Source organism: Corvus moneduloides, chromosome 4 (assembly GCF_009650955.1).
Source record: "Corvus moneduloides isolate bCorMon1 chromosome 4, bCorMon1.pri, whole genome shotgun sequence".
NCBI classification, from domain to species: domain Eukaryota; kingdom Metazoa; phylum Chordata; class Aves; order Passeriformes; family Corvidae; genus Corvus; species Corvus moneduloides.
In genome coordinates, this window is record NC_045479.1 from 4,646,814 (window position 1) to 4,672,406 (window position 25,593).

Sequence of the window (25,593 nt, forward strand, 5' to 3'; positions counted from 1 at the left end):
CCTGATGTATTTTGAAACCCCCCCAAATTCCTGCATGAGTGGAGGATTCACAAGTTGCTCCTAATTACCCATGGTTTTAACCTCTGACTTTGAAGGAAGCAGCTCCCAAGCCCCTGCATAAATCACAGAATCACAGAATGGTTTGGCTTGGAAGTTTCGGGAAACTTCCCAGTCTGACCATGCAGGAGCTGCTCTGGCAGTCCCACTCCCACCACCAGAGGCTTTCACTGCTGGGACTGAGGCAGCAGCGGCTCCAGTGACCCCACGGGTCCCCTCCTGACTCCCCATACACCCCACCCTCACACCCAGACAAGTTTTCCTTACTGGTTCAACTCCAGGCTTCCCACAGCAGAGTCTCAGAGATCCAGAACCTTACAGCAATTTATTCGTGGTGCAGCAACACAGGAGAGCTCAAGCTGGTGCCTCTGAGGAGGGGCCCCGAAGTGAGGAACCCCTGGGCTTTTACCCCCTCACAGTCCAAGCACCCGAAACTCCCACTCTTCCTCCCGAGCCCTGGGCTCCCGCCGTGTCCCTGGGTGTCACCTGGCTGGGTCACAGGTCCCTCTGTTATGCAAAGGTCTGCAGTTCACAGCCTCTTGTCCCGGGCTCGAACCCAGAGCTCAACCTGCAGCTCCTGCAGCACCTGCACTGAAGCAGAAGGGACCTTGCAGACCATCCAGTTCCAGCCCCTGCCACGGACAGCAGCACCTTCCTCTAGACCAGGGTGCTCAAAGCCCCACCCAGCCTGCCCCGGGCATCCACAGCTTCTCCGGGCAGCCTGGTCCAGGGCCTCACCACACTCACAGTAAAGAATTTCTTCCCAATACCCAATCTAAACCTGCTCTCTTTCAGTCTGAAGCCCTTCCCCCTTGTCCTGCCACTACATGACCTTGGAGTCCCTCTCCATTTTTCTCTTAGGCTCCCATCAGATACTGCAAGGCCACAATTAGGTAACCCTGGAGCCTTCTCTTCTCCAGGCTTTCCTCACAGGAGAGGTGCTCCATCCTTCTGATCATCTTGGTGGCCTCCTCTGGACTCCCTCCAACAGGTTGATGTCCTTCCTGTGCTGTCTCCACTGTCTCCCAAAAACAAAGAGACAATTGAGACAGTCAGGGAGACTAGAGCTTTCATCATGTGAGATCTCTCTTACCTGTTGGTTACACACACCAAACACAGACACTGGCAGGCACAGCTGTGCAAAGGAAGCAGTCCTGAAAGGATCAGTGGGGTCAGGATTGAGCTCTTAATTATCTGATGCATCCAATTAAACTGACTGCAAAGTACCAACTGGATGCTGACATTAATACTGTAAAATATGTTTTACAGTTACAATTGCATCAATGAGAACCATAATACACTAATTTCCTGAGGCTGTTTTATGTACTTCAAGTGGTTTGAGCTTGAGAAACATAACTGGGAAAGCATAACAAATGCGTATTTCTTGGTGGTTTGCCTGGATTTGTTATGAAGCTGAAATCTAGACACTGGTCAAATGGTTCTTTATGGGTATTGGTCATAGGTCTTTCCTTTTTACTTTAATTTCCTGTTACATTTCTATTTAGAATTTGAAATTGTCTGTCCTGAGAATTTCCCTTGTGGTTGCTCCACTTCAATCAGAGAAATTCATGTGGGCATTTTCTGGAAGCTAAGTATGCAGGTCTGAACTTTTTCTCAACTGTTCGGATTGCAGCTTTCAACACCAGAATTCTGTAAAATACTTAACACTCCAATAATGAGAGAAAAGAGCCCAGTTCCCTCCACCTTGACCCGTCTCCCCAGCAGGACCTGCTGGAGCCTACAGAAAACAAAAACCAAGGCTCTGTAAAGAGTTTGACTTTCTAAGAAAAGATGTGGATCTGTTTCTCTCCTGAGTCCCACTGTGGTGACCCTGACGGAATCCTTCTCGCTTGTGCAATCACGGCCTGGAACCAGGAGGAGGGTCATGTCCCCAGCATGTCGTTGGACACTGGATTTACCTGTGCTGCAGCCAAGGAGCATAGACATCAGTCTGCAGACATCCTCTCAGGGTGGTTTTGGGCAGCACAGGACACTGCAAGGCACCCTGGAAGCTGGTCCCGTGGCCCCTGGATGGGGTGGAAGAGAAGCTCAAGTCATACACGACACCAGGTTTGCTAGGTCATCTTTATGGACAGTAAAATCCAGCTTTGGGGCAAGTGACAAAAAAGGGTATAAATGGATGTGTATCACCTACCAAAATCAACTCTGCAGCTCAGAAACCAACCTAATCAGGCACGGTGATGCCTCTGTGCAGATAGAGGCTTCTGTAAAACATATCCTAAATCAGAGCTAGTCACACAGGAGCTCCCTGAGCCACCGAAGAGAAGAAAATAGTGGGAGGCCACTATTAATCTCACCTAAATGAAATGTCTAAAATAAGTGTGATGATTCACATCCTAAAAAGGACTGTTAGTCCTTCTTGTCAGTAAAAGGAGCCGAGGGAGAGCCTTGCTCAAGTGGGGATATTTATACTGCAGCCATGTACGAGGAGGTGAGGTAAAGCCTGTCCCATCAGTGCCCCTTGGTAAAGAAAACACTGTTACCAGGAACATGCCCTGAAGTGCTTCATCAAAAAAGGCAGGAACTCTTCCTCCACTTCCAGCTTGGCATCATGGTTGTTTAAATTGAACTCGAAAAACTTCCTGGCCATTTGCAACAGCATTAGAAGGACTTGTGAGAACAATTTTCATGCCTTTTGCAGAGCTGGAAGTGGTGGGACTGTTTTTGGACATTGATTTACTCACATGAATGAACTCTGGCATGATTCTACCAATGCAATGCAAATTGCAACTGAAGACTCCTGAGCTCTACTCTCTCTACAATTTTTACATAATAAATGCTTATTACAGTTCTCAGAGCAGGAATGAAGAGGCAGGGAAACTCCATTTTAAAAACATATTAATCTTTTTAGCACATTGCAAAGATAAAATGCACAAAGCTGTTGTAAATAGGAGGTAAGGTAGAAATCTCAAGCTTTCCCAGAAACGTCATTTTATTACTCAGAGCTCCATTAGGTTGATGACCAGGCTAGAATTCAGCATTATTCATGCTTTGCAATGTCTAGCCCTCTTCCTGTCTGTCCATCGAGACTGCTGTCGTTAAGGGCCCTCCCAGGAATCTCGCAAGAAATACACTGACAAGATATAAAGATTGCATTTCAAAGTCTGCTCTTCACTTCTGCATCCAGGGGAAAAAAGAGTTGGTGGGGAGTCTGGCCCTCTCCCTCTGCAGGCAGCAGGACCTCCACAATTTACTGCAAGGAAAACAAGGATAAGGATCCCAGGTTACAATAATCAAGGCGAACACAGCAAAACATGAGCGTAAAGAGCTAAATTCAGTATTGTTTTCAGTCAGGGGTTCTGTGGTCACCAGTTGAACACACGAGGGCTAAACACTTGTCCAGCAACTGGAGCTGCATGACATCCTCATCCTTTTTGCCCACGCTGTCTCGGAGAGCTGGACAGGATCACACGTTCACGCTCTCTGCATCCAGTTAGACAGCTCTTCGAGTGACCTGCTCTTACAAAAATGCTGAGTTCAGTGGAAGTTACTGTGCATAACACTCAAAAACAGGGACATAGGAGGCAAACCTATTAAGCACCTTCTGAACCAAGACCAAATAACCAGGCTTTGTGGAGCCTTTTTCCTCATCTCCATGAAAACCAAGTCAAAGCTACACAAAACTGGAAAACAGATTGCCCAATGTTTTGACAACCCTTAGAGTACCCTTTGGGGAGTACAAGCATATCTAATATAGCACCCCTAATATTTCTGTAATCGATTTTTCCATTCATTAACTCAACCAATTCTTCTTCATTCCTGGCACGCCACCCTTGGACACTGAAGGGATTAACATCAAGCAGTGCCTGTTAAGTATGATGCTTTTTTGAGGGGTATCATTAGCAAAAGACCTGATCCATGAGGTGATGAACAACCACAAATCTCCCCAGCAGTGGCAGAGGCACACACTGGTCTTTGGCCAGCCACAGCAGTAAAAAGTCATTTGTCATGCAGCACTGCTGAGCCCACGCACAACAGAAATGCACTGCAAGAGCCCCTCAGGCCACAGAGCCCTTCCACTGCCTCCTACAGATCCTGCTACTCAACAAAGTCCACCACTGTCAGCTGTGAAAAACTGCTGGGCATCATGGTGGGAGAGAGCTTCACTGGAGGAACAGGGAGAACAGAACAAGCAGATGAAAATTATTAAGAGGAAAACAGGTCACTCAGTGTTTCTCTCACGTGGGTGGCTTTTTCCAGCTAAAATATAAAAATCCTCATTTTCCCCTGTGTGTCGTAGGAATGCAGACAGGACTGTAAAACATAAAATGCGATCCAGCTGGAAATCCATACCTCAGCACAGCAGTTCTCAGGCTTTTTCAGAGGTATCTCCCTCTCAAACCTATTCCACACTTGACCCTGTCTCCCCTCATCTAAGCACCTCTTACAGGCAGTCTGGAGCCGGCAGGACACGCCATCGAGGAAGGGGCTGTGGAAGAAGGCTGGGTGGGAGCACCTGGAGAAGGTACTTTGTGGTTGGATGGAGAAGTTTAGGGCGGGGCCACATCAGGGGACAGGGCAAAACCACAGACTTGAGAAGATGTGAGAGACACAGTAGCCAAAGGGATCACCCAGAGCCAAGTGATAACTCTTCTCCCCAAACAAACACGAAGGACCATGTGGGTTTTCAGCCAACTGGCATTTGTTTCCTTATTGTGTAGATAGCAGCTTTCTATGGAAACCATTTTGGCACTTGCCAGTGTTCATTTTTTTTTTCATTGTTCTGAACAAAGATGTCAGTATTTCTGGTGGATTCTGACCAAATCTGATTCATGCTTTCCAAGCTAAGAAAATAGGACCAAAACCCAAGCTCCTGTGGAATTTGAGTACTAAGGTATCAGAAGGGAAGGGCAGAGAAGCTAAATAAGGAACTAGAGGACAATAGGATATAAAGTACTAGTACTAGTTAAAAGGAGGTATTCCTGCCCGTGGAAAACACTTGAGCCAACCACACAGAAGGGAAAGCACAGAACGTAAGATTTCCAGTATTGAAACAAAGTCCTTTTCATTTCAGTAGGGTCTCCTAAAGCTTTCACCTGAGAAAATGAGCCCTGGGAAAGTTTATTCTGCTTTGCTATTGTCCAAGAAAAACTGAGTACCAGTTCCCACAACATTTCATGAAACTGAAATGTGTATGTGCATATATTTTTCAAAAATTCCAATACGGGCATGGGTTGAAGCGTACACCAAGTGCAAAACCAAAGCTCATGAGTTTTGTATCACTAACGAGCACTTTTCACACTAATGTGCTAGGGAAGGTTGCAGAACAAGAACGAGAATTTGCTTTGCAGGAGTCTTTATCAGCTACACCTACAGACTCACTCTACTTGGGTAACTCACATCCGTCCCTATATTTCAAGACAGGTGTGAGGTGTCTGAACTGTCTTTCTCAAAGCTCTATTTGAAAGCATGCAAAATGCTTCTAAATTTCCACAAATTCTGATGGGGAGAGAGAAGAATACAGGAGTCCTTGCAAAAAATTAGTACAAGGCTATCTGAAATCAGATCCCTGAAATCCAAGGCACATTCCAATTTGTGTTCTTCTTTAATTTGGCATTTGCTCATTGCTAAGCACCTTTCCTCATGCAGCACTGACTAGTCTAGTGAAGCTGCTGATGCAGGACTAAAGTAGGATTAATCTGCACAAGCGACCCTAGATGATGACTGCAATTTATTCCCCAGCAGAACTAACTCACCCTCACACCACTTGTTAAACCACAGGGCAGTGCTGGCAGAGATAAAAGGTGCTGCCTCTCAGGAGAGGCTGAGCACAGCTCGCTGTCCCCATGTGCACACAGGAGTGTAAAATTGATCCCGTTTTCCTGCACATACTTTGCCACAATGCACTTGCTCCACCTGTTGTCCACTTGCTTTTCTACAAGTCCACCTACAGCTGCACTTGGTGCAATTGCTTTGCCTTTAGGGATGCTTAGGGATCTTTCTGCCTGCCTTCTCACTCCTAACACAGCCAGTATCACTGCCTTCCCTACCAACTCTGAAAAAAACCATCTGCAGTTCAGGAACAGCTGAAGAACCACAGATCTGACAGAGATCGAGCTCAGCTTTAATCACAGTAGTTACTGAGAGCCTGACACGTGTCAGTCAGGAAAGCAGGAGGCACTAGGTAGTTAATTCCTCAGCAAGGCATCCTCAGTCTAGGTTATGGGATTAATAGCACATGCACATTCCTACTTTCCAGCACTTCTGCTAGATTATCACCAGGAACAAGGAGAAAAAAAGTCTTTTACTGGAAGAAACAGGCACTTCCACTGAACAGCTCTGGCAGCATCAGGGTGCTCCCTGTGTGTATTCAGTTGTGCTATTTGCTCCTAATGGGTAGGAATGACCAACCTAGAAGATGGCAGCAAAATACTGCCTGGCTCCTCTGATGCCAACAGCAACCAAAATGTAAGATTTGCTGTCACTGGATTGACACTGCTTTCCTAGGAGAGGGGGGGAGAGAGAGAGAGAGAGAGAGAGAGACACATTCTTTTATCAAAGTAGTAAATCCTAATACTTTCATGCAAGTACCAGACCAAAGGTGAGGCAATACTCACATGCTGTGCTGAGGGGGAGCTGGGAGACACCTGAGAAAGAACATGGCTCTATTGATGAGGCATTAACACTTGCAGACACAGCACTTGTAGTGCCATGGGTCCCCTTAGGGCCACGACTGCTTTCTGAACCCTGATAAGAGCAATTGCAGCACCACAGCAACAAGCACAGAATATTCAGAGCTGGAAGGGACCCACAAGGTTCATCTACTTTGCCATCTCCAACTGAGCTGTGGGCCAACGCCCCTCCTTTCGAAAGAGCCATGAGAAGTCATCTTCAGGCCACTCCACTGCACTGAGAGGGACTTCACAGCCCAGCAACAGCCGTAGTCTGGTATCTGCTGCCCTCCCCTGCTCTGTCAGCATAACGGGAAGAACAAGCACAGGGAGCCCCTCCCCCTGCAGCACGGGGACAGAACCTGGTTGCTAAACGCTGCTGGAACAGCCCCAGGAAGGCCCGGCTGCTGACTAACAAGGAATAAGGCAGGGGGAGGGAGGAGTGCCATGGCACAGCTATCCTGCTCTCTGTTCCCTCCTGTATTCACCCACCCCCAGAACCTCCAGCCACTGTAACACAAGGGACAGGCAGCAACACCTGTTAGGCACAGCTCTCAAAGCGAGATTCCAAACCTTTCTGCACCCTCCATCCCAATCATCAGTCAGTCCCCACCACAGCTAGGAGCTTTCTTGAGCAGCAGAGTTGTCATGTCGACTTCCCCTCCTGCCCACGGGAATTTAAGGCTGAGGAGATGCTGAGGCCAGCAGAGAAGACACACAAGGCAAGTGTCATTTATTGTGAACTTGGAGAACAAGTGCTCTCCACAGACTAAAATAATAAAAAGGGGGGAAAAAAAAGGAAGAAGAAAAGTTGAAATTTTGAAAATGAGACTAGGTAGAGTCAGTCTCTCCTCAGGCTGTGCAGAGCAACTTCAAAGCAAACCCCTTGGCACTGAAGTATGGCAGACTGAAACGAAGCTGGGCTTCAGATGGTCTTTTCCCAACACAGGAAACAGTGGACTTGGCTCTGGAACAATCTGAGGTGTTACTAAAGCCAAGTACAAGAAGTGACTGATGGAAAGGGAGGAATTACACCTTAAGATACCAATACAATTTTGAATTGGTTGGCAGCAGTGCCACGATAACTGCAAAATGGTAAAACATCAGTACACAAATGGCTTAGACAAATCTGTTCTATTCCCCACTCAATCTCAACACAATCACAAGACCAAGTTTTAAAAAGTCTGTTTCTTTAGTGTGCTTTTTTTTTAAGCCCCACAGCTGTGTCTTCCCCATTTCTATTTGAATGTTCAACCTTTCTTAGGACTTTTATACTGCCTCCATCATCCCAGCATCCAAGGCTTTCTGTGTGAAGGTCAGCAGTAAGAGGCAGCCCTCAGCAGGCTGGCAGATCCGTGTGCTTGTCGTTGGAGTTACAACTCTGCCTGGCATCCAAGTGCTTTGGAGAGTGGAGGGGTTGGCTTTGTCTCCAGAAGCTACAGCTTTAAGCACACCATCAGAAAGCAATGCTTCTCACTAAAAGGGAAAGCAGGCACAGGAATCAGTAAGCATTTGTTTAGATCCACTGTTCCGGAGCTAAAGTTTGTTGTTCCTAAGTAAATGCCCCCATAGTTTTCAAGGGGTATTTATTGCCTCCAACCCAACTTCTTTACATGTAAATATGAGCAAGTGTTGGCTCCAACACTGTTTTAACCCAATTGACTGCATGATGTGTGATAAACCACTGCTTGAAGAGTTTTGGAACCCTGAAGGACAGTTTTATTCACTTACCAGCCCTGAAAAGGAAACAAAAGAGGATGGGAGTAGAAGGGAAAAAAGACTGAAGCCAAATTAAATTAAATTTCAGGTGAATTTATTGAGTTACAAAGAACCTGCCAGCTCCACCATATTTACAAAGGTTTTCAACAGGATCTAGAGCTATTACTTCTACTGAACCACAAGTTAAAAATGCATAAACCAACCAAATCAACCACATCCATTATGTTAACTGTATAAACACCATTTACCTTACAGGACTTAGAGGCACACTCGAACATAGGGAAAAATGCTTCCCTACCACTGATTTCTAGAGCAAGATTCTTATTTCTCCCTCTGATGTAGCTATGCCTGAAGATCAGGAATCCTTACGCCACTGTTGATGGCAGTTGGTTGCTGCTCTTCAATATAGATGGTTTATGAATCAGGATTTTAATTAAAAGGTTTCTCAGAACTGCAAGGTGTTAAAATAATCTTAAAGAGCACAATGAAATCCCCAGTTGGTTCCATTTGATACTTTTGTGAGGTGTTACTGCTGCCAGATGTGCACATAAAATCCTGTCACCACTTTGGAGCCACAATCCAAGCAAACAAAGTCAAACTTCCCAGTTACTACTCACATCCCAAGCAGCACTGTAGAAACACACCTCCTGAAAACATCACACTGGTGTTCTCTTCTTCCTGTCCATGTCTCTCAGAGAATGATTTCAGTCAATTTCATCCATTCAGCTGCAAGAACAAATATTAATGCACCCTGAATTCCCTCATCCACCTGTCCATCCACAGAAGAGATCAAGGATTCTCAGAGAAGGGGAGGAGAGATCCTATCTCTCAGTTCAGCTGGGTTCATTTCCAAGTATATTGCAGCCACGTGTCACGTCCTGAAGAAGGCCTGCATTACAATTACACAATGCCAGAGGGATGTGGACATGGCCTGGGTGCCCACACACCTGGATGCACACAGTTCCCACTCACAACAGGTGGCTCTGCTAGTCTTGTTTATGAGTCTACAGTAACATGTGCTTGATATTAAGCTTCACACATCATTTAATGTTTGGGGAGGAATTTATTCACTTGAGTGCCAGTGGCCCCTCTCAGGCCTTTCAGAGGTGAACATTTGCTGATCAGCAATCTAACACTGTAACACTGACTTGTAAGCTATCAACTAAGATTCAGAGTTACTCTAAGCACAGAAAACTAAAACACCAGGAACTAAGTCAGTATCAAATCAAGTAGCAGAGAAGCTGCTAATAGAATTTCAGAAGGGGAAAAAAAAAAAAACCAAAAACAAACAAAAAACACTGAAGTATCTTTCTTGTACAAAGGAAGAGGAAACCTACCAGCCTGATGTTTAAAAGGGAAACATGTAATTTTGTTCCTACCACAAGGGCTACAAAAACAAAACCATAGAGAAGCCCAAGCACCATTCATGCATGAGAAACTACCTTCTAGCAAGAGGTCTTTTATGGAGTATGCGCTACTCTAATGTGAGCTGGCGTCAGACCTGGGAAGTCTTGTTCCACATGTCAGCAAGACTGTCAGAGGCACACCACACTGTCACACTGCTCTCCTCAGAAGAAAAAAAACACCCTCCACACTTACAAAGCAAGCTACAGAGCTGCTCACTGCAAAGCAGCAGCTACTCTAGGATTTTAAAACTTTATGATCATATCAAAGAAATTCTCATCAACATTGAGATTTGTAGCTGGGCCATGCTGAGAACACATTCAGCTCAAGCAGCACACACACAAGTGTCACCCATGTTGATATCCAAGGTCAGAATCAAATGCTCAGGTGTTGAGACAGGGGCTCAGATGTAAACTTTAGTAACAGTTTCATATTTGCAGGTAAGATTAAGAGCAAGTCTTCAAAAGTGGAATTACCCTGACGCTTGTGTACATAAAGAGAACATGAGACTGCCACACATGCTACACTACATCCAACCACGGGGTGAACTGGGCAAATCCAGTGCCAAACAACAGCAAGGCCACACTCAGCAGGAATCAAGCTACGATTGTGAGGAGAGGTTTACAGGAGAACACTTTCAGGCGTGGCAGAATGTCCTTCCTTGGCAGCAGGACGGCTGAATGAGCTGCACCCAGCAACACTTCTGACACGCTTCATGCATCTCTTCCAGCCCTTTGGAGAACGTGATACAGATAATGCCACAGTAATGTTACTGCAGAACACATTTATCAAGATACCTTTGCAACTCAGGAAAGCTTAGAGGGGTTTTTCCTATGTCACTTTTGCTGAGGTTAGCAGGAATTATCCTAGAAACTTGACTAAGGGATGATCAAACCTCCAGTACATGTTACCAAAGTGTTTCAAAGGTACTCAGGTCCCTCACCAAGAGCTACATGATAATTTAAACACTGAGCAGAAAACCTTTGTGCTTCTTCCGTGGACTACAGTCTGACTTAAATCCTATTACTGCAAGCCAGCAAAATGCAGGGATGCTAGGCTTTGCAAAGATGGTGGAGGAAAAGGGATTCCATCTAGATTCCTTAAAAACAGAATACACTGTAATAAAAGACAACTGTGACAACTCTAGTAGTTGTCTCTACAAATTCTCTGAACCATGAACTGGCCACAGAAGACTCAAAATACCAAAGGCAGAGAGCTGTCCAGCTGGAAGTGTTCTGAAAGACTGCAGGAAATCCATCAAGAACAAACTGACATGGCTATTGACACAGAAGAATCATAGCTGATAACAGAGTTATCTGGTTCCATTTTATCAGTGAGAGTTTTAGTGCCTGTAACAACTTGGACTTAGTCCAGTAAGCTGGTGCTTTTCTCCTTAACAGATTAGGACTGGTTGTTGGCAATAACACATCCCTTTATTTCTCTACTGGGCCATCCTCAGTGGTGGATGTGGGGCAGACTGCCCTGCAAGCTTCCATTACCTGAATCATCTCCTTCCTTTTCCAGTATCGAAAACCTCACACTGCTATCTAAATTCCAGTTTCTGAAAAGGCAGAGGGTTAAACTACCAACCTGAGACTCAACAATTGTCCCTTCCAATTATTTAGTGCTTGAAATTGAGACATTCACACAGTGCAACCTAGCAGTCATACACACATCGTCACTTACTACCACACTGAACACAGCTGTGTTACACAGTGGGATTTTACTTCTCAGCAGATTTTACTTTCCCTTGATCTTCCACTTTTTTGATGGCAGCTTGGATAGCTTCTTGATCACCCAGAAACTGGTGAGGGCCCAGAGGGTGCAAATTCTCATCAAGTTCAAGAAGTATGGGCACACCAGTGGGGAGGGTAACATTGATGATGTCCTCATCGGAGATGCCTGCCAAAGAAAAACAAAACAGAGTTATACCTACAGCTTCCTCATTGCCTACTGCCTTGTTTCTGAGGTTATCAGTCTTAAAACAGTCAAGGACACATTCCAGCCTCCATCAACACCACCAGCCACTCAAGGGTCAATTCCCAGCTAGGCCACAGCTTGGTAAGTGCTTTAGGAACAGCTGAAGGAGAGAATTCCCATCGAGGTGAAGACAGTTTCTTCACTTCTGCAGCCTACACATGTGAAATAAACAGGAAGGGATTGCCCTGGAGACTACACTGTTCCTTTAAGACAGGACACAGAGCACAATAGGTTCCCCCCCATAATTTCCCAAGTCACACATCACAGAAGATGATGAGAGTCCACATGTGCTATTCCAACATGAAACAACCTCTGCTGAGCAGCCAACACAGGCTCTTGAAAAAGGTGGGATAACAAGGTTAATCTTTCTCTTAAATTTTCTGTGCAACTCTTCTCACACAAACTGTCACAAAAATCAGTATGTAATTCTTCTTGTGTGAGAATCACTCTTGACCCACATCTGATTTCTCATAAGCAAGTTTATAGCAGGGCCCACAGTACTGTTCTCAGAATTACTACATACAGCATATTCATTTCCACTTTCAAACGAGGGGAACGGGAAGAAAAAGGAGGCAGAAAGTAAATTTGTACAGCTTAGAGCATGTTTCTTTTTTCCACTTAACTAAAGGAATGTGTACCTGGAAACAAAGTTTATTTTATGCTGATGTGTAATTAACACATTCTGGGTCTCTCACCTCAATGAAATTGCTGGTTATTTTTATATCAAACACACATCCAAAGCCTCCAAGAGCATTTCAAGACCAAACATCCTAGTAAAGTTTCCACACAAGGTCTAAATAGTTGCATTAAAAGCAGTGACTGCAAAATCATTATCCCTCAAAAAAAAAAAAAAATCAGGCAAAAGAAAGCTAGTGTCATTGGGAACGTCAAGATTGCTTTTTCCCCTCCCTTTTTTAGAAGCACTGGGGTCACAGCAGCAGCCTGCTATTGTGAAGCGGGGCAGCTTTGAGTAATTCACACTTGGAAAATGCACACAACCAAGCTTCTAAAGTGATGATACCATGTAAACTAGACCTAGGTGCACCCAGCAAACATCCTCCTGAGCAGCTGACAAAACAGATAGTCCTCAGGACACATGGGTATAAATTCACCAGTGATTTTCACATTAAGTAGAAAAGCAGAGCCAGCATATTAACAGGAAAACACACACGAGTCAAGCAACTCAGCAACAGTGGGGTGACAACAGGTCAGACAAAACGGAACTACTCATGAGGTGAGGACCATATGCCCCTGCCCAGAGACTACACCAGCACCCAACTTCGGCAGTGACCTATTCTTGCTTTGTGCTCAGCACTTGGGTGAGCCCTAAGTTTCAGAAGGGCATGGAGCACCACAAAGAAACCCTCACAAGAAACCTAGACCTTGTTACACATTCAGCATCAGTCCATTGAAACAAGTCACACTCAGCTTAAGCAATTCTTGCATACAAAGGGACAAATAATTCACCTGGTGTAGGCCACAGAATCAGACCTACAGGGAAAAAAAAAAAAAACCTCAAAGAATACTTGAAATTTAAAAACAGCACAGAAGTGAACAGGAAAAAAACTACATCAATTCACCAAGCACAAGTGCTGTTCTCATGGACTTTTGTTTGCAAAACAAGCAGCCAAGCTGCCTGAGCTCTTATTTCAAGGATTCTTAAACATTAGATTTTAACAACACCCACATCACCACGTACATCCCCAGAGAATCTGTGCCTAGGAAGTGTTCTGCCCACCTCCTAAATTCAGTCTCCCAGACTAAACCGTGCATATATACACAAAGCAGATGAAGTCATGCAGGAGAGTTTAGGCAAACCACATAATGTGGTCAGGAGACATGATATTTAAACGTTTCCTCTGGAGATGGATTAAACAAAACTAGCTGTAGCTACATGAATTCAGAAATGCATTTTACTGTTTTTACAGAACACAAAGTGACCACAATGTCAACTAGTATTGATTTATGAAGCAGAACAGCGCAGTCTAGGATAAACACACAGCAGCAAACATGATGGTTTCTCCTCGGGACTCTTCATCATACAGAAGTGTTGCCCCACAGCCACAAGTCTGGAAACACAAGCTGAAGTCAGATGAAAATCCTAAAGGAACAACAGTGTTCTGTTGCTGTGTATGGTATTTGTGTTCTTCAGGCAGCAAGAAGCTGAGCAGGCTGGTCACACAAGCTCTTTGGTTGCAGGGAGAGCTCACCAGAACACTCCCCAGCCAGCAGGCCAGGAGGACAGCAAAGAGATCATGCCCTGCAGTTGCAATGGCTGGAGTGTGAGCTGACTGCTATCCAGTTACTCCATGTGCTGTAATTATAACCAGCTGACCTTTTCCTGTGCCCCATCCAAGCTGGCCTGAGTCACAACCCAGCCTATGGCACAGGGAAGAAGGGTGAAATCAGGGCAAGATCTCTACTGCTGACTACAAGGTGCAATGGTAAACAAGACCACTGAAGAAGCAACACTCTTCCCTCCAGCTGAATACCAAAGCCTGGGTCTCAGCACTGCTGAAGTACTGTGCTGCTGGAAGCAGTCTTTACCCAAGAAGGCTTAAACCCCAGTTCTACCTACTTACAGTCATGAGAACCCACAGACACTACAGAAGTACTCAGGATGACTTCCTCAGGACCCCAGATCAAATGCTGACCAGGCACCTACATTCCTCAAGTGGACATCTCCCCTGCTCTATCCTGAGAGCATTGTCCCTTAGCTGTATAGCAGGAAGCAGTCAGGTACATGAACACAATAATAATTTGGTACAGCACTTGTTACAAAAAAGACCTTTAAAAATCACATTCAGAATTCTTCCCCAGCTCATTTACCATCCATTTAACTGAACTGGGTAACCAAACGCACAAACTGGAAGTACATCCAGGCAAGCTTAAGAATTCACCTTCATGTGGTAGCCCATGGAGAGTTTTGAAATATTTGTACCTTGCAAAGTCCTGCAGAGACAAACCCCACTGATTTTGAGCACCTACAGCACTTTTACAAGGGCTGGTTCAGCTTCCCCTTCCCTTTCACCTGTTTTTACCAAGTTCCTCCCTTCTATTCTTATGGTCAGAGGAACCCAACACCCACAAGAGCTATTGAGAATTAACTACAGCTCTCCTCCCCTGCATGTCAACTGCACTTGAGGCCAGATGATTCATCCAATAAAAGATCATACACGAGATCAAATGCATAAATTCAGCCACAAAAGCTTGTTTAATACTGGTGCTTTGTAACTGAGTTCTAAATCAGATCATAGCATCCTTGCCACATGCTTAATGAAAATACTAAAGCTTTAGCCTAGTAAGTTAAATATTCAGAGCCACTTTCTGCCCTCCCTGCAGGCTGACTGAAGATCTAACTTCAACAGGGTAGAGGAGGGAAATGAGCACAGTGTTAGAATCTGGTGTTTGATCTTGACAGAATGTTATCTTGCTGTGCAAAGTCTAAGGGAAGAAAGATGGGTGGGCTACAACCATGGTTGTAGCATACCATCTACATTTGTTTCACTCATGCCTGCCAAGATTGTCTATGTCTGTATTACACTTGCACAGCCAGGCTTTAGTAGTAGGGGGCTACGGCAAAAAAGAACTGTGGTGGGTTGACCTTGGCTGGACACCAGGTGCCCACCAAGCTGCTCTATCACTCCCATCCTCAGCACAGTGGGTGGGGAGAAAAGATGAAAAAATAATGTGTGCATCAAGATAAAGGCAGTTTACTAAAGCACAAGTAGAGGCTAAGCACAGAAACAAAGAAAAACACAGGATTTATTCTCTATTTCCCATCGGCCAGCAATGTCCAGTCACTGATTAGGGCTTCAGTATGCAGAGCTATTGCTCCAATGCCATTACAAACATCCTTCCTCCTTTCCCTTAGCCTTTACTGCTGAGCAGACATCATAAAGGGTAAGGAATATCCCTTTGGTCAGTTTGGGTCAGCTCTCCTGGCTACGTCCCCTCCCGAGAGCTTGCCCAGCCCCAGCCTGTTTGGGGACAATGTTGGTGAGGCAGCCCTGATGCTGCAGGAGCACTGCTCAGCAGTGGCCATAACACAGGCCAAGGTAACTTGCAGTAAGGCCCAACAAGCTCACAAGAAATAAGCAGCAGGAGCACTGAGCAAAGACTGGGGAAAATGACAGGGAGAGCAAGACCATCTCATTTCAGGAGCACTGAGTTGTTAGGTCACAAGCTGTTTCCTGCAACTGCACTCAGACACCACACTCACAGGAGCAGTATTTCCTTAAGAAGGCTAAGCAGCTGAATCAATGAAATAATCCTATTAAGGAGCCCTCAGCACAATCCACACCAGGTGCCACAATGTGCAGCTCCAACATGTAAACTACTGGAATACTGTAACTGCACACTCAGAGTGATGCAAGAAAGTAACATCCTGAGGGCACTGCTCTCCCTGCTCACCAGGTCACAAAACCAGCAGGAGGCTTTCAGAGTCACCACTGCCTGCAAGCCCAGTCCCAGAGATCTGTCCCAGCCCTGTGACAACCCAACAAGACCAGGGAGTACAACATCTGTATCTTCAAGAGGCCAGGAAACTCCTATCCTCCAGTGTCAACCCTGAGCATGACAAGGCTCAGTGACCACCACACCACACGCAAGAGGTGACAACCTTTCAACAGGTTGGAAACTCTAGAATCAGGCCTTCCACAAGGCCCTGTTTTGAGGTACTCAACACCAGTCCCCAGGGTTAAATGGCTGGGAAGAAAGAAAAGACAGCCCACCAATCCTTCTGCCAGTCATCTGGTAAATCAGTCCATTGGACTTGGTCTCCAATCAGCACTTCAACAGAAACAGGGCAAGGTGGTCTCAAGTGTTACACGAATGTCTTCATAAAAGGACACTGTCAAGAGGATTCCAACATGAAGCACTGGTTATTAGATAAAGAGAAAAGTATCCTCCCCCAAAGAACTGAGAAAAGTCATCTGCAAATAGATCCTGTGCATCCAGGATGTTTATTTAGCATGGCAGATCCTATGGACATTTCACACACATTAACAAGGTCCATTCTGTGTAAAGAGAAAACAAGAACAAAAGCCAAACCCACAATCAAAGCCTTTTGTGCATGATACTGTTGCTCCAACGACTGCATGCAAGTAGAAAGCAGAACTACATTTCCAGCTCTTTACCAATTACTCAGAACAAGGAAAACACAGAGATTCAGAGAATTGCAGTCCTGTTTCAAGAAAATACCTCCTTGAAATAGTAACTTCAAGGGATACTCTGTAGTGTTTTAGAAAAAAAAAAAATCAAATTACACTGAAACAATTAGAATTGTTTCATCAGAACCAACAGAATGAAAACATTCATATTTGCTGCCATTTAAAGTTTGAGCTACATCTTCCAAGATCAAGTTAACACCATGACTAAGACATCCAAGCAGCCATGCAAGATTGCTGCTTGAGGCATTTGGAGCCCAGTTTTCAAAATGCCAAGCAAAAAATAAAAAGCTCCAGCTAAGCTAGAGGGGCTTAGAAAACTCCACTCAAGTGCAGGACACTCTAAGCTTACAAAAAAAAAAAATCCACAGAAACACAGCCCATCTCACAATGGGTGCTATAAATACAGTAGACTGGCAAACTTTAAGCACTGTTAAATCAGGTCCAACTCTAGCAGGGATGCAGAGCAACTCACAACCTTTCAGGAGAGAAAGGGACAGTCAGCAATGCAGACAAGGAACCTCTTAGATCCAGCTAGATTTAGGCCGGGGGGGGAACAAAAATAAAACAACAAAGGCAGACTGCAATACCAGGTATCTCTGAGCTCTGTTCATGCTACCCTTCAGGCCAGTTCTTCAGAAATCCAATCTCTACTATATAAAGGGCAGGAGAGCCAGCAGGTTCCTATGTGGGAGCTGGAGTAGTCCACAGATGTTCCCTGGTCAACAGAACTAGATCCTGTGCCAAGGATTCCTCACATTTCCCTATGTAAGCATATGCTGGGAGGGTCAAGGTATACTGCAAGACAAAGGATAGCTTTATTTTATTTTGGCTGAGTATGGGCAGTCCTGGAAGAGTTACACAGAGATAACAATTGTCCCAAAGAAAAGTTCTGCAGCACTGTTCCTCTCTGATCTCAATGCAGCAAGAAGTTCAGCCATACTAAATGCAAAGTAACCCCTCCCAGCCCCTGGGCAGGCCTGCACAGAAGGTGGCCCAGGGTCTCTGCTGGAAGCTACATTCAGCTGTCATCATCTCGCCCCCAAAGGGCTTGGCCAGCATGGCTTCATGGAACTGGTTCAGTTCTTGGGAGGCAGGGGAGTCACCACAGTTGCAGATCCCTCTTCCCCTTTTTCCTTTATCACTTCACACAGTGTGGACAACCACTCAGACCACATCATGGAACTGACTGAACCAGCCCTTCCTCCTTCATCCAAGCAGTGATCTGCAGCCCAGGATTCACAGCCTCCCTAGCTCCAGAAGCCACTTGTACCTGCTTATTTCCCAGGCTTCTGACTCCTGATGTCCTGACTGTTCCAGCATGGGCAAATGCAAAAAGTATTCAGCAGGCAGAGCCACAGAACAGAGGATTTTACAACTAAGAAAAAACCTGAGTGGACACAATCCAGTCTGTGCATATTTGTAACTACAACTGTAGTAGTCTGCATTCACGCATATATAATCACTAAATTCTGCTCAACCCACAAAGAAATTAATACAGTTCGACTTCCAGTTTAGGATGGCCTGGAAGCCAGGAGATGAAAGAAGGGAGGGAAGAATCTAACAATGAAAAGGATGTTTTTTATTGTTAAGTCCCAAATAAGTCCTTTCCAAGACCAGTTCTGGGATTTCCAGCCCAGGAAAGACCTGTTGGAGCAGGACCAGAGGAGGGCCACAAAAATGAGCAGAGGGATGGAGCACATCTCCTGTGAGGAAAGGCTGAGTTGGGGCTGTTCAGCTTGGAGAAGAGAAGGTTCCAGAGGGCCTCTAAGAAAGATGGAAACAGACTTTTTAGCAGGGCCTATTGCAATAGGACAAGGGGGGATGGTTTTAATCTAAAAGAAGATAGTTTCAGACTAGACATAAGAAAGAAAATTTCTATGATGAGGCTGGTAAAACACTGGAACATGTTGCACAAAGAGGCAGCAGATATCCCATTCCTGGCAACATTCATGGCCAGGTTGAACAGGGCCCTGAACAACCTGATCTAGTTGAAGATGTGCCTGCTCATTGCAGGGGGACTGGACTAGATGGCCTTTACAAGATATCTCCCAACACAAGCCATTCTGTCATAAATAAACCTTATGCTAAGCTACCAACTTGGCTGTTTATTGGGATGCATTTTCTATATTGGAATATGCTACAGTATCTCCACAAGCTTTAGCAAGTGCCTACTCTCTGCAGAAACACCCCTGTCACATAACTTTTAAGCAAAAAATTATCAGGGTGACCCACCAGGGTAAAATTAAGAACATCTTCCACAACTCAAGTCAAGCACTTTTATTCCGCTGTGTTACAGCAATGCTTTTTCAGTGAAGAGATGATTATTTCAAACCTCACAAAGCAGCTGAAAAAATCCAAAAATAATTTGAGCCTGCAGAGTTTTTGCCTATCTAAACCAACCACAAAGTTGGTTTAGAATACAGGTTTTAAATGTACAGTGAGAAATAAAATGGAAGTGTCTGCCCCCTTTCTTAACTACATTAACCTAATTCTCTCCCCTTTCCACATCTCTCAGTTTGATTCCTTGACCAACTTTTTACTTTCTCCTTGGAGACCACAGACATTATTAACTTGCCCAGGTAAGTAATATACACCATAGAACAAGACATAAAGCTCCAAGCCATTGAGTAAGGAGGAGAGCAAAAGGCTAAAACAAAGACCCTTACCTTCCACATGCTTCAGCAATGCCCTGCTGCTGTTCCCATGAGCAGAGATAAGAATCATTTTGCCACTTTTCAGTTCTGGCACTATCTTTTCATTCCAATAGGGAAGGAGTCTGTCAAGCACATCTTTGAGACTTTCAGCCTTTGGGAGATTATCCTGGGAGACATCGCTGCATTTATAGCGGCGATCGTTGTAGATCTCTTCGTAGTAGGGGTGAGATTCAGAGATGGGAGGCGGGGTAACATCGTAGCTTCTCCTCCAGATTTTCACTTGCTCCTCACCGTGATTCAGAGCCATCTCTGCTCTGTTGAGCCCGATCAGGGCTCCATAGTGACGCTCATTCAGCCGCCAGGAGCTCTGAATGGGGACCCACTCTTGGCCCATCTCTTCCAGGATAAGCCAGGCAGTCTGGATGGAGCGGCTCAGCACAGAGGTGAAGACGAGGTCAAACTCGAAGCCCAGCGCTTTGAGGTGTTTGCCACAGTTCTGAGCTTCCTTTATCCCATCACTGCTCAGCTTCTGGTCCACCCAGCTGCAGAAGCGATTCTCCTTGGTCCAGGCTCCTTCCCCATGTCTTAGGAGAACAAGCCTATACTTTGCCATTTTGGTTGCAGCTTAGCACAGATGGCAGCTGGTGTGGCATCTAATAGTGATACATCTGGACAAAGACATGAGACAGACACATCAAACATCCCACAGATAATGCATTACAAACAGCAATATGGCAGTAAAAAGTAAACAACTATCAGAATAAAAACAACCAAAGAAACAAGTGTCTGCTGAGTGTGATTTTACAATCAAGAGTGGGAGGAATTCCAAACCAGGAGATGTGGGAAGGAAAAGTGCCATCCTTCACCCAGCTTGTTGCAACTAGCCCACTTTAAACAATTGATTAGGAGCAGATTTGGACAAGCTACTCCAGCCTACAGGTTTCCCTCAAGTGCTTAAACAGAGCTTCACTCAGTATCACAGGCTCCCAGAGAAGCAGATCTCTCTCACTGGGGAACTCTGAGGTGCCACACGTAGCTCAAGCCCTTAAGGGCTGTCCAGATCCTCACTGCACCAAGGGAATGCAGGCACAGACAGCAGCTGTGGCCCTCAACCAGAGGAACTGGAGAGTGGCACCACAGAACTGGAACTGGCAGCGCACAGAACCTTATCGGCTTTTCTCAAAGGAGATGTCAACATAATCCCACTCTGCATAATTTCCTCATATCCCCATCCTGTCCTGCTAATTATGCCAGTCTGTGCTTGATCTTTTCTCCAGGCCACCTCCTCCATCATTCCTCCACACTCAAGTGTCACAATACAGATACTCTGGGTGCAATGTACAACCAGTGAGTCCTCATTTCACTCAATCACACATTATCTCATCCTCTTCCTGACTTTCAAGTCTATTTTTCCTCTCTTGTCTGCGAATTACAATGCCAGATTCTTAGGCACCAGGATTAATGCTTTTACTTTTGGAGTGGGCACAAAAAGCCTATTGTGTCCTCATTAAGTCAGACAGCTACACATTCACAAAGTCAAACAGTACCTTTCTCCTCCTTCTTGACCAAGCAGCATCACCTCTGGATTGTCTTTAATGGAAGAGACATTTTGACCACACACCTAAGGGTCTGCCAAGGTGGTAAAATATCTGCTAGCAGACAATGGGATGCCTGAAAGGTCCATCTAACACAGGACTGCAACTCTGAAGGCCCCACCTGACCCCTCTGACCTGAGACACAATCTAGATGGCAATGAAAAGAGCAGGGGAAAAAATACAAAAATACAACTCTGCACTGGGGGGACTACTACACACCAGATGAATATTAAGTGCTCTCAAAACCATGGGCAGTGGGAGACTGAGCTCTGATTTCTGCACACCCAACCTTGGGCTAGATTTCCATAAGAAACACACTTAAGGGAGCTCCCATCATCTCAAATCAGTTGGAGCTGCTTCAATCACACTCCAAGCGTCTCAAATTCAGGCCCACTGTGACCCTGAATTAGGTCAGCAGGATGGGATAGGCCCGTGCATTCTGGGTTTTGGGAAACACCCAGCACAATACCAGCATTCATTTTTCCAGACTTTCAAAAAAAAGTGTCTAGGAAAGTTGAATTCATTAACAGACTCAGGAATCTGATCTTGCTTGTAACAGCAGCCTCTAATTCCACGTTAAGACAGAGTATACATCACACAAGGGCACTATGCAAAACCTCCTCAGCTCTAACTTCTGCCTAAAGGCACAGCTCAGGATTAAAAAGCCTTTGAGGATTGAGATTTTTAGAGAATATCAGGAGGTATTGTTTGACACACAACAGACAGTTGATAAATACAAAAGGAAGTCTTATTTCAGGCAAAGGCAGGCTGAGATTTGTGCATGGCAAGGAACACCTCAGACAAAATCCCCTGCATGGTCCACTTTTTCCACTCCAAATAATCAGTTGCACATTAAGCAAAGAAATCAGCTACTGCTAGGATTCAGGTGTCATGGCACATCAGATACAAAACTAAACTACACCCTTTAAGATCCTAGGTGTATAACAAAAACAAGGATTTAATAGCATTTCCACCTGAAGCAACTGGTCCTTCCTGAACATACCACAGATACAACTAAAAAATTGCAGTGTGTTCACAGCATGAACTACTACACACAAAACAGCTCCACAGAAATCTCTATCTCTGCAGACACCTCATTACCCAGATTAACTGATTCTATTATCCACAGGAATAGATTACATAATTTACAAAACCAAATTAAGACCAAACAATAGGGGTGATGCACCTCTTTGCAAAAGTTTCGTTGGTACTTTTAGCCAAAAACACTAAAAAATTTAGTTAGTGTAAAAGATACACTTACACAAAGACCAAATATCATCTGGGTGCCATAAACTCCAGTTCACTTACATAAAACATTAGGCAGAAGCACAATTCTCGAACAAATTTAGGAAGAACTAGCAGTCACAGGGTTGTTTAAATATCAGTCCACTTCTGGAAGCATTTAAACTAGAAAGCCTTAGAGCAACACATGGAAATAATCCTACTCACCTTTCCTACAGCAAAGGAACAACCTACACAAATCCCAGCACAGACTCAAGAGCTGCTTTATACAGAGGCCACCACACACGCTTGGCTGGTTACCTGCAGGGAAAGAATAAACATCGAGTGCTCACAGAAAGAACCCACAAGTGCAAATGGCTATGCCAGCCACCATTTGCTCTCAAAGCTGTTCAAGAAATAGAGCACATACCCCTCGTATGGACTGGGAAAGCTACCAAATGCCTTCTCCCAAAAAAAGATGCCAACGCACAGCTCCTGCATTTCCAACAAGGGAAAGTTTCACGTCTCCCACATGCCCCGGGATATCATTTGCACCCTAAGATTTGTTTAGGCTGCAATTACCATAGCTCTTAGTGTGCAAAAATCTACCAAAAGCTCTGGGACACCGTGGAGGATATGGACGGCAGACTTGGACCCAGCACAGAGGCACTGGAACAGGTTGTCCAGAGAAGCTGAAGATGCCCCATCGCTAGAGGTGCTCAAGGCCAGGCTGGTTGGAGCCCTGAGCAACGTGGTCTAGTGGCAGGTGTCGCTGCCCATGGCAGGGGGGTTGGAGCTAGACAGCCTTTAAGGTCCCTTCCAACCCAAACCATTCTGCGGTTCACTCTGTGATAGAGCAGAAACCCAGAGCCCCAGCACTGGAGAGCAGCACACGGTGCTCAGAATAACATCTTACACCGGCAAAGTTCTCGGCCAAGCACAATTTTAAGGTCTAATACCAGAGGCGGTCACTTCCAAGGCTCCTGCTCCAGCCGGGACAAGCTCCCCTGCTCATCCCTTTTATAAGGCGTCCCTGTGCCGAGCACCTGCGTGTCCCAGCCCTCCCCGAGCACGGAGGCTCGGCCAGAAGTAGGGCAGCACCTCCCGGACACGCGCAAACACCCGCGGCTGCCGGCGACCCGCACACAAACACGAACAGAGCCCCGGGCACGCAAACGTGTGCGGAGCCTCGCAGCCACGGCCCCCTCGGGAAGCCGCCGCTTGCCAGGGGGACAACACCGCCATCCCTCCCCGGAGCGCCGGAACAGCCCCGCCGGGAGAGCCCCCCCGAGCCCAGGGCCGCTCCACCCCGTCCCCCACGGCCGCTACCCGCGCCCCGACCCGGAGCTCCCGGGAATTACCGGGCTAAAGCCGCGCCGCCTCACGGGGAGCGCCGCCGCCGCCGCCGGGCCGGGCGAGGGGCGGACCGCGCGTCTTATTGCGGCCGCGGCGCCTCCGCGCCCCCGAGAGGGGCGCACCCCGATTGGCCGGCCGGGCCGATGGGCAGCAGCCTCGGCCAATGAGCGCGGGGCGGGGCGGTGACGCGGTGTCCCCGAGCGCGCGGGGCCCGCGCCCAGCCCGGCACCGCCGGCGCTGCCGTGCCCGCGCGGGGCTCGGGGATGCTGCGGCCATCCCGCCCCTCCTCCCGGGAATCCCGGCCTCCCGGCCGCCCGGAGAGGGCCGATTGGCCGCCAGGGATCGCAGCAGAGATGCCGGCTCCCCCCTCGCGGGTCTGGGCACGCAGGCGGCGCTTTGTGAAACGGGGAAACGGGGTCGCGCAGATGCGCGCAGAACACGACCGGAGGCATCCAAACCTCTGGCTGCTCCCGAAACCACCCTCGGACCGCCTTACTCAAATGGGCTCCGCTCCTCCCGAGCCGCGGCTGCCCTGGGCCTCAGCCCGGCTCCCGGGCACCTCCTGCTCCTTCCCACTGCCCTGGCGGGCACTGCGGCAGCGGAGGGAGGGAGGGAGGGAGGGAGGGAGGGATGGCCCGTCCGGCGCGTCAGGGAAGAGGCGAAGGAAGGCGCTGGGCTGCCCGCAGCCCCTGGATCCTGCCCGCTCCCCTGGCCAGCCTCCTCCGTCCCAAGGAAAGAGCCGTGGGCTGCCGACCAACACGCCCTCGCTCGCTCCCAGGCATTGAGGAGACCGGGCACAGTCAGACGGGGACTTCTCTCAGGCAGGGCTCACTTTTTCTTCCCGCTTTAGGACCTTGTGGTTCTGGTGAAAAGCAAGGGTCCAAAATCTCATTACTCATAATGAAATCAGCAGCCAAAAAAATAAATAAATAAAAGTGAGTCTTCCTAAGGATCATGCAGCTAGGTCATTTCCACAGGCTGTAATCCCAATCTAAAGTAATTAAAAACAAAAACAAGTGGGTGGAGCAGCTCTGGCTTGAAACAAGAGGGAAGTGGTGTGGGAAGATGGTGTCCTTTAGTGCTTCTATTGCCATAGGTCTGATTTTATTTTTAAAAAGAAGCAGAGCATGTCTTTCATACCCCATCAGAGCCGCATTTTCTTCTCTAAATGCTTACCCTTGAACAGCCACAAGATAAATCTTAAAGGGCCACAAACTGGATGTACACAAAATGTGCTCTATCATCCTCCCTACAGGGGATAGAGGTGATCTTCCCTCTTTAATAAGTTAAAAAGATAGTGCATGATAATAAAAAATGGGGGATTCAGATTCTGATAGGAAAAAGTGTCATGAGTAAATTTAAGAAAATTTGGGACAGAGGTATTAATATAATGTCTCTTAATATGCTGTGAGGAGAAATTGTGTCTAATTTTACATTTATAGGGATTAGATCCTAAAATGTCAGTGGGAAAGAAGGATGAGCCAGATGAAATACTGCTTTGCTAGGCTCACAGTGTAGTAAAAGTGGTCAAGGCTGCTGGTGAGTAGCATCCTGCACCTCTTTGGTGGTTACTGCACTGACTTTGTTCCTCATTTATTTGGGAAGCTCTAGAAAGCATTCTGCATCTCAGGGAGAATACTTTCAATGCCTTTCCTGATAGAGCTATCCCTGACCTCATCACAGAATGGCAATAAAATCTGCTGCTTCTGCAGAATATTTCTACTGGATGTGCATTGTACTTAACAGTTACACATAAAATCCTATTCACCTCGTCCACCAACTTTAATATTAACAACTACCTTTC

At 46.3% G+C, this 25,593-nt stretch overlaps 1 protein-coding gene across 2 annotated transcripts; it reads right to left on the bottom strand.

Annotated features, from left to right (window-relative positions):
• Positions 1-8,480: 8,480 nt before the first annotated feature.
• BPGM (bisphosphoglycerate mutase) lies at positions 8,481-23,879 on the bottom strand. Of its 2 annotated transcripts, none has more exons than XM_032106653.1 (4): positions 23,795-23,879; positions 22,662-22,754; positions 19,630-20,285; positions 8,481-11,714 (listed from the first exon to the last, which is right to left on the bottom strand). In XM_032106653.1, the coding sequence occupies exons 3-4, from the start codon at positions 20,228-20,230 to the stop codon at positions 11,536-11,538; spliced, it is 780 nt and encodes a 259-aa protein (XP_031962544.1). In that variant the 5' UTR covers positions 20,231-20,285; positions 22,662-22,754; positions 23,795-23,879; the 3' UTR covers positions 8,481-11,535. The 2 variants fall into 2 exon arrangements, with proteins under 2 accessions (XP_031962544.1, XP_031962545.1); XM_032106654.1 differs by lacking the exon at positions 23,795-23,879 and adding an exon at positions 22,864-22,932.
• Positions 23,880-25,593: the final 1,714 nt, after the last annotated feature.

What these genes read in the sequence shown, in the direction of transcription:
- BPGM (XM_032106653.1), bottom strand. Translation starts at nt 20,230, where the DNA reads ATGGCAAAGTATAGGCTTGTTCTCCTAAGACATGGGGAAGGAGCCTGG. An exon ending in ATTGCTGAAGCATGTGGAAG is followed by an intron (nt 11,715 to 19,629) that starts GTAAGGGTCTTT and finishes TTTCTTTGGCAG; the next exon opens with GCATCTCCGATGAGGACATC.